This window comes from Rutilus rutilus, assembly GCF_951802725.1.
Source record: "Rutilus rutilus genome assembly, chromosome: 24".
Lineage (NCBI taxonomy): Eukaryota > Metazoa > Chordata > Actinopteri > Cypriniformes > Leuciscidae > Rutilus > Rutilus rutilus.
The window spans coordinates 29032733-29043017 of record NC_140228.1 but is presented as its reverse complement, the minus strand read 5'-3'; the positions used below and the strand labels follow the sequence as shown (position 1 = coordinate 29043017).

At 38.2% G+C, this 10285-nt stretch overlaps 1 protein-coding gene across 2 annotated transcripts in view; it reads left to right on the top strand.

Annotated features, from left to right (window-relative positions):
- piezo2a (piezo-type mechanosensitive ion channel component 2a) overlaps positions 1-10285 on the top strand; it is a 172225-nt gene that overhangs the window by 136268 nt on the left and 25672 nt on the right. For both annotated transcript variants that reach the window (XM_084398790.1, XM_084398789.1), the window contains exons 34-38: positions 2190-2279; positions 2381-2547; positions 3575-3738; positions 8190-8318; positions 9525-9791. In XM_084398790.1, coding sequence (XP_084254916.1) covers positions 2190-2279; positions 2381-2547; positions 3575-3738; positions 8190-8318; positions 9525-9791 — 817 coding nt within the window. The remainder of the gene's footprint in view (positions 1-2189; positions 2280-2380; positions 2548-3574; positions 3739-8189; positions 8319-9524; positions 9792-10285) is intronic.

Here is a 10285-nt window from a genome sequence, read left to right as displayed (position 1 = left end):
ACTGTGTTGCATTCGCTCCGGTCGATTCATCCCATATGACGCCTGGACGGGGTTTCAGCCGATTCGGCCGCCAGACAGAGACAATAAAACATTCAGTTCATATATTTAAGGCAAGACACTCCAGGTGAACAGGGGGAAATGTAGATAATAGTTCCATACTTCCCCTGGTGATGGATAGATAAGAAATTGCACACAAAAAAAACAACAACAAAAAAGTTTTATGAAAATGAATTGTTTAAATATGTAAATTAGGCATTATGTAATTAAATATGCCATAATTAGCATATTTTCCAGAATAGAAATATGACCATTGGATAAAATTGTGTAAAATTACAAAAAACAAAAGTTTGGTGAAACATTTGGTAGATAGATTCTGTAGATGGATGGATGGATGGATGGATGGATGGATGGATGGATGGATGGATGGATGGATGGATGGATGGATGGATGGATGGATGGATGGATGGATGGATGGATGGATGGATGGATGGATGGATGGATAGATAGATAGATAGATAGATAGATAGATAGATAGATAGATAGATAGATAGATGGATAGACGGATAGATAGATAGATGGATAGACGGATAGATAGATGGATAGATAGATAGATAGATAGATAGATAGATAGATAGATAGATAGATAGATAGATAGATAGATAAACGGATAGATAGATAGATAGATAGATAGATAGATAGATAGATAGATAGATAGATAGATAGATAGATAGATAGATAGATAGATAGATAGATAGATAGATAGATAGACGGATAGATAAACGGATAGATAGATAGACAGACGGACGGACGGACGGATGGATGGATAGATAGATAGATGGATAGATAGATAGATAGATAGATAGATAGATAGATAGATAGATAGATAGATAGATAGATAGATAGATAGATAGATAGATAGATAGATAGATAGATAGATAGATAGATAGATAGATAGATGGATAGATAGATAGATAGATAGATAGATAGATAGATAGATAGATAGATAGATAGATAGATAGATAGATAGATAGATTAACGGATAGACAGATAGATAGATAGATAGAGAGAGAGAGAGAGAGAGAGAGAGAGAGAGAGAGAGAGAGAGAGAGAGAGAGAGAGAGATGTGCTTTTGTGCTTATTACATGGTAATAACATTATTGTAACATTAGGGGCTTTCGCACCGGAGGAACATTCCTAGAACTATTGGCGGAAGTTCCCGGATGTCGGCGTGTTCGCACTAACGATTTTAGTTCTAGGAACTCCTTCTGGAGGAACTCATTTACTCGGTCTAAACCAGCGCTATAGACCTTCTGCGCCAGAGAAACGAGGGCGCCGCCATCTTTACAATATTGTCTTTGAACTTCCGTTTTTGCGGTCGCTCTGTATATCTCTATGGCATCGCTGTCCAGGAGTAATTCGCTTTTGAAGTGGATTTACTAAATGTAAAGTTAGCGAAAGTTATCATGTTTAAAGCAGATGTCTTAACAAATGTCAGTAGACCGGGAAGATTTTAAACAAGCCATCATTCATAAATACACAAGATCACTGTGAAAATACAGAAGACAACGAGTGCAGCGCTGAAAAGGGGCGGGGCTACATAAGGTCTATAGGAACTCTCCGTGACGTTAGTGTTTGCTGATTGGCCGAACGCACGCGAAACACCAACACCCGCCATTTTTAAAAAGGCTGTGTAAACACACAGATTACAGCCTATATATTTACTCCACAAACTAACTCTACGAACATGGGAAACAGTGATAGATGAAGCTCTAAACCTTCACGCTGAGGAGAAAACCCAACGCAACTTTGAGGAGACCAAGATATAACTCTAGATATAAACCACACGACATACGCTAATAACTTCATTTCTGTCTACTTTCTATGTATAACACTTCTATCTAATTAGACAGGACTGTTAGACAGATCATAAACTAATGAACATGGAGAATGCGAACTCTATGAGCTCAGTCGTTCTCAGCGCTGTCAAAATAAAAGTCCCAACAACAAACGCGGCTTTCGTCACTTCAGAGTTCCTACTGGCGATGCGAATGCAACCAGAAAACCTTCCTAAAATAATAATAATAATTCCTAGGGGAACCATTAGTTCTCGGGGACCCCCCCTAGTGGTCAGTTCCTAGACCTATCCGGTGCAAAAGCCCCTATTAATGCAGTGTGTTCTCCCTGTGCAGTGCATGTGTCCGTTGAGGAGAATCAAGAGGAAGGTGTAGCAGAAGAAGAAGAAGAGGAGGAGGAGGAGGAGGAGGTGTCTGAAGGTCCAGGTATGAACACTTCAACGGCCTCCTCGTGTTATTATTATTATTATTATTATAACCACATTCATCAGTCCAGCGGTCCTGAAGCTCTGCTCTCTCCGCTCCAGATAACATCATGAAACGAGTGTTTAACATCGTGAAGTTCTCCTGGGTGCTTTTCCTGGCCCTGCTGGACAGCTTCACGGCCTGGCTGAACTCCATCTGTCAGGAGCACATCGACATCTCCAGCGTCCTGCGCATCGAGCGCTGCATGCTCACACACGAGGTCAAGAAGGTACTGTCACACACACACACACACTCTTGCTGTTGTGCAACACAGGCTCATTGGAAAAGCGTTCCTGTGGCAAAACGCAAAATACGTACCAATACGTACATATCACTGCGGTTTCTAACAGAAATGAACACTAGAGGCAGTAAAACAGCAAGAACTTTTAATCGATTTCACACACAATTATGATTACAGGGGCAGATTATGAATTAATAAAGACTTGTTTTCAAGCGGAGTTTGCGTCACTTAACCAGCTCCATATGTTCGGTTTTACTGACGTACTAAGCTTGCTCAGTAGCTCAGCTGTACAGGATTATACTTGTGATGTGGAGAGATCCGGTACGATCCTGTGAAAGAGTCACAATAAAAGAGCTCAAAGTTCAAAAACAAACTAAAATACCAGGGTTACGATTATGTTTTTATGTCGCATTTGCTTTTGTTAACACTATCGGGCAGGTTTAGGGTATAGTGTAGGTGTACGTTATTTTAAAACGTAATGGAGCATCACTTATATGTGAGCCTGGATCACGTCACCAGTCTCGAGTCGCACGGGTATATCTGTGGCAATAGCCAACAATACATTGTATGGGTCAAAATTATAGATTTTTCTTTTATGCCAAAAATCAGTAGGATATTAAGTAAAGATCATGTTCCATGAAGATATTTTGTAAATTTACTACCGTAAATATATCAAAAATGTATTTGTGTGAGTGAATGCAGCACAATCGCCAACATAAATGCACAACTTTAAAGGAGATTTTCTCAGTGTTTAATTTTTTTGTACCCTCAGATTCCAGATTTTCAAATAGTTTTCAAATATAATCTTAGCCAAATATTGTCCTATCCTAACAAACCATGCATCTATGTAAAGCTTATTTATTCAGCTTTCAGATGATGTATAAATCTTGACCCTTGTGACTGGTTTTGTGGTCCAGGGTCACATACATCATTACACCTGTGATGAATGAGCATCATGCTTGGACCGGACAGAACTGCAAACGTTGAGGTTTAACGCCGGTCTGCTTCTCCGCAGGGGAACACTCCCTCCCGGGACAGCGTACACATGTACTACCAGAGACAGATGTGCGGGCCGGCGTCGGCTCAGTCCAGCCTGGACCGAACCGAGGACGTGTGTTCAGACTTCAGTCCTGTGAGGAGCGACCGTCCACCGCAGGGTTACGGGGAACACCTGTCCAGGTACAGAAACACCACTCAGCACACATGTGTTGTGAAGTTAAAGGGATAGTTCACCCAAAAATGAAAATTACCCCATGATTTACTCACCCTGAAGCCATCCTAGGTGTATATGACATTCTTCTTTCAGACAAATACAATCACTGTAAATCGATGCGTACGGCCGTAAGCTAGTTATTTTAGTCGATAAAGTTTTAAATATGGATATTTTTCTTACACAAACGCATTTCTTCTCTTCAGAAGGCCTTTATTAACCCCCGCAGAGCCGTGGAGCACTTTTATCATGGACAGAGAGATGAACTTTTATCATGGATAGATGCACTTTTATTATGGATAGATGCACTTTTATGATGATAGATGCACTTTTATGATGGATAGATGCACTTTTATGATGGATAGATGCACTTTTATGATGGATAGATGCACTTTTATGATGATAGATGCACTTTTATGATGGATAGATGCACTTTTATGATGGATAGATGCACTTTTATCATGGATAGATGCACTTTTATGATGGATAGATGCACTTTTATGATGGAGAGATGCACTTTTATCATGGATAGATGCACTTTTATGATGGACAGATGCACTTTTATCATGATAGATGCACTTTTATGATGGATGGAGGCACTTTTATGATGGATGGAGGCACTTTTATGATGGATAGATGCACTCTTATGATGGATAGATGCACTATTATCATGGATAGATGTACTTTTATGATGGACAGATGCACTTTTATTATAGATAGATGCACTATTATCATGGATAGATGCACTTTTATGATGGACAGATGCACTTTTATGATGGATAGATGCACTTTTATGATGGATAGATGCACTTTTATTATAGATAGATGCACTATTATCATGGATAGATGTACTTTTATGATGGATAGATGCACTTTTATCATTGATAGATGCACTTTTATCATGGATAGATGCACTTTTATCATGGATAGATGCACTTTTATGATGGACAGATGCACTTTTATCATGGATAGATGCACTTTTATGATGGATAGATGCACTTTTATTATAGATAGACGCACTATTATCATGGATAGATGTACTTTTATGGATAGATGCACTTTTATGATGATAGATGCACTTTTATTATAGATAGATGCACTTTTATCATGGATAGATGCACTTTTATCATGGATAGATGCACTTTTATGATGGATAGATGCACTTTTATGATGATAGATGAACTTTTATGATGGATAGATGCACTTTTATGATGGATAGATGCACTTTTATTATAGATAGATGCACTTTTATGATGATAGATGCACTTTTATTATGATAGATGCACTTTCATCATGGATAGATGCACTTTTATCATGGATAGATGCACTTTTATTATGGATAGATGCACTTTTATGATGATAGATTAACTTTTATGATGGATAGATGCACTTTTATTACGGATGGATGCACTTTTATAATGGATAGATGCACTTTTATGATGGATAGATGAACTTTTATTACGGATAGATGCACTTTTATGATGGATAGATGCACTTTTATGATGGATAGATGAACTTTTATTACGGATAGATGCACTTTTATGATGGATAGATGCACTTTTATTACGGATAGATGCACTTTTATTACGGATAGATGCACTTTTATGATGGATAGATACACATTTATGATGGATAGATGAACTTTTATTACGGATAGATGCACTTTTATGATGGATAGATGCACTTTTATGATGGATAGATGCACTTTTATGATGGATAGATGCACTTTTATTAGATGCACTTTTATGATGGATAGATGCACTTTTATGATGGATAGATGCACTTTTATTACGGATAGATGCACTTTTATGATGGATAGATGAACTTTTATTACGGATAGATGCACTTTTATGATGGATAGATACACTTTTATGATGGATAGATTAACTTTTATGATGGATAGATGCACTTTTATTACGGATAGATGCACTTTTATGATGGATAGATGCTCTTTTATTACGGATAGATGCACTTTTATGATGGATAGATGCACTTTTATCATGGACTTCCAAAAAATGTACCCATTCACTCCCATCATAAAGCTTGGAGGAGCCAGGACATTTTTTAATATAACTCTGATTGTGTTCGTCTGAAAGAAGAATGTCATATACACCTCGGATGACTTGAGGGTGAGTAAATCATTGGCTAATTTTCATTTTTGGGTGAACTAAATACTTATTTTTTAAGTATTTTTGGGTGAAACACATTCCGGATTGATGCCAGGATTGATGCCGGGATGGGGACCTAGTAACATATCCGGGATCAGTCCCGGAACGCGCCCTGTGTGAGCAAAAGCCAGGACCAATGCCGTAAGGGGTGTGTCGTAGTGCTATCGCACGTTATATATATTTCTACAACCTATGCTACAGCGTATGGGGAACGAGCCACTCTGCAAACCCAGTGGCGCTACTGGGGAGTATGGACTCGTCTTCTGTAGAAATGACGAAGAGTTATCAGCAGAACTGGCATCTGACAGGAGTTATCATCCTGACGTCACGTGTCTTTACAGGATCTTTACGGGATGTGTGTGAACGCACTCACAGATTCTGGAAAATCACTGGCAGTGTGAATGAACCAAAATCAAACGATCCCGGGACACATTATCCGTGTATTTTCCGGAATCTCTGTGTGAAAGGGCCTTAATACTCTAATGAGAGTTTGTTGACATGTAGTTGCAAAGTTACTTATAGTTAGAAAAATTTAAATAGTGTAACCCAGTTCCTCTTTTAATGTGAACTCTTCAGTGAGTGTGAACTGTAGACTGGATTAATTCAGTGCAGAAGCCTGTTATTTTGCAGCACGGCTAATTTTGATGGTCCGTGTTTTCTCTGGTTACGCCCTGTGTGCGGCGCGACGGCAGATATCATCTAGTGCCCAGATCTCAACAACAGCGTTCTGTCTCAGGCCTCGTGTAGACCAGATGCTCTCAGTGGGCTTTCCTCCATTCTGTCACTGATGGAGTTTCGGTTCCTCGCCACTGTCGCCTTTGGCTTTTGGCTTAATTTAATTTTCAACAATATTATTAATCTCCTTCTCCTGCATTGACACCATTATATGAGAATTGAACTGAGCTGGACGATGACATCACGGTTTTCTCCAGAGCGGCTATATATATAAATTAACTAAATTTAATAACTTTTTTTCAGCAAAAATGAAACATCACTGAACTTACTCAAGCTGGACTGTGACGCTGTTTTCTTCTGGAAACAAACTTTGCATTATTTTCCTGTTATCTCTGTAAAAAAGCGATATTCCTTCGCTAATTTATAAATGCGTTGGCTAAACATGTGATGTTTACATTTGGTCAAACTCGGCTGCTGGTGTAAAATGGTAATAACACACTCTGATACCATATTTACACTGTTTAAAAGTTTGGGGTCTGTAAGATTTCTCTTCTGCTCTTCCAAGGCTGCATTTATTTGATCAAAAATACAGTAAAACACAACAGTGAAATATTATTACAAATTAAAAGAACATTGATTTTTAAATGTAATATTTTTGTGGAAACCATGCTAAAAAAATAAATAATAATTTAGAAACAGAGTTCAACTGAAAAGCATTTATTTGAAACAAAAACCTTTTGTAACATTATAAATGTCTTTACTGTCACTTTTGATCCATTAAATGCATCCTTGATGAATAAAAGTATTAATTTGTTGGGGAAAAAAATACATATTTTTAAATGATATGTGATGTAATTCATGGTATTTTAAGGCTCAGAAAAGAATACCATGGGATTACCATATCTGATATGGCAATCCCACAACAGCATGTCCCTAAACTTAGATATAGATATAGTACTTAGATATACCATGGTACTGATCGACTGTATTCGGTTGCACTAATTGTAAGGTGTCTTTGTTACAGTGTAATTACACATTTAACTATTGAGTAATAGTAATAAACTACATGCACTTAGTATAGGGTTAGGGTTTGGTTTAGTATAATAATCTATAGATATTACTCTAGTAACTACACGTAATGTGTAACAAGCACACTGTAAACTTAATTGGGTTACACTTCATTTTACAGTGTCCTTGTTACACGTTACGTTTAGTTACTATAGTAATTACAGTAAATTATGCATAATTACATGCAACTAACCCTAATCCTAACACTATCGTAAGTACGCATGTTCATTATTATTCCTCAGTACTTAAATATATAATTACACTGTAACAAGGACACCTTAATATAAAGTGTAACCATAAACTGTCACCCTGTATTCATAAACTATGCTATTTGCACTTAAACTAATACCATGGTATCATAGTAAATATATTTCATAATACTTGTGGACTTCGCTATACCATGGTAGGGAATAATTACCACGTTTCCGAGACTCTTGAAAAAATACCATGCTGCCTGTCTAACAAAATCATGTGATGTATTGTAAGTGAACCCTGAGTGTTTTGTGTAGTGTGTTCCCAGAATCCCCTGCTCTGTACGACCAGCCTGAGGAAACCAGTGTCCTCAAAACCAGCCAGCGAACTCGACCCAGACTCTGCAGACTGCCCAGTGTAGACCTGCAGTCGTCGTCTGCGTCCAGGTGTGTGTGTGTGTGTGTGTGTGTGTGTGTGTGTGTTTGTGTAAATAAAGTGTAACCTATTTTTTTTTATTCAAGTCCACTTTTTCAAAGACTTCTGGGTAAAGTGTGACGACGCTTCCCTCTTGTGGATGATGTCATGCATCACACTGTTTCTCTCTGAACTTCTTTCTTTTCCTTTTCTTTATTTATAAAGCACTTTCAACGCAACTCAAGGTTGACACAAAGTGCTATACAATACAACTAAAATCTGAAGCAATACAAAAGAACACAACATTATACCTGATTGAAAGCTATTGATAAAGGGTGTTTTTAAGTGTCACATGAGTTTATTGTTGGGCATCGAGGGATTTATTTGGTAAATGTGTTTCCATCGAGTTTATGGCATGTCGTCTTATCGGAAAAAATAACTATCTTCATATAATTGAGCACATGTTTTTTTATGTGCGTTTTAAGATTGTGCATCTTAGCTTTTCCATCTGATGTAAATACTTAAAGGGATAGTTCACCCAAAAATGAATATTAGCCCATGATTTACTCGCCCTCAAGCCATCATTGGTGTATATGACACTCTTCTTTCAGACGAATACACTCAGAGTTATATAAAAAAAATATCCTGGCTCTTCCAAGCTTTATAATGGGAGTGAATGATACCTGAGATTTTGAAGTCCATAAAGTAGATGCACTTTTATGATGGAAAGATGCACTTTTATGATGGACAGATGCACTTTTATGATGGATAGATGCACTTTTATGATGGACAGATGCACTTTTATGATGGAAAGATGCACTTTTATGATGGACAGATGCACTTTTATGATGGATAGATGCACTTTTATGATGGACAGATGCACTTTTATGATGGAAAGATGCACTTTTATGATGGACAGATGCACTTTTATGATGGACAGATGCACTTTTATGATGGAAAGATGCACTTTTATGATGGACAGATGCACTTTTATGATGGACAGATGCACTTTTATGATGGACAGATGCACTTTTATCACGGATTGATGCACTTGAATGGACAAAAAAAAATGGTGCCCATTGACTCCCATTATAAAGCTTGAAAGAGCCAGGACATTTTTTAATATAACTCCGATTGTATTCGCCTGAAAGAAGAATGTCATATACACCTAAATATTATATTCATATTTATAGTCATGTTCCATAGACTGAGGTGTGTGTCTCTCTGGTCTGTGTTAGTGAGCACTCGCAGTGCACAGATCTGTACTCGCGTCAGGGCACCAGTGACACCGTCGAGGAGCCCGTGAGCGAACGAGAGCCTCCACACACACACTGGACCAGTTCTCCGGACTGGGACCGAGCCGATATCCCTCCCTCGTACAGTAAAGCCACAGGCCTGGACGCTGACGCTGACGGCAGGAGGATTCGCATCCGAACACCTGATGAGAGTCAGTCTCTGCTGTCCATGAGCCATCAGCTGACGGCCAATGAGCTTCTGAGGAGCAGGTGAGCCGCGTCATGTGACCTGGGGCCAGTTGCATGAACTTAGCCATTATGTTAAGACTGTCTTAAGATCTAGTGTGACCCACGAGCAGTTAGTCAAGGGACGGCTAGTCTTACTTTTCGGTATCAAATTAGGCCAATGTATGTTTTTAATGTAACTGACTTAAAGTTATGAACAGTCTTAAAGAAAAAAATGTTGTAAGACTAGTCTAAGCGGTTTCTGCAACCGGCCCCTGAACCAGCCAGCTGGAGCTCAAGGTGTGTGTGAAGATGTGTGTGTGAACGACACAATATAATACTATACCTTTCCATTTCAGTGTGGCACACTACTGTTAGAAACTAAAATTGTTTTTAACAAGTATTTTATGATACAAAAATACAGTAAAACAGTGAAATATTATTAGAATGTAAATCAGCTGTTCTCTATGTGAATATATAGTAAAGTGTAATTTATTCCTGTGATCAAAGCTGAATGTTCAGCATCATTACTCCAGTCT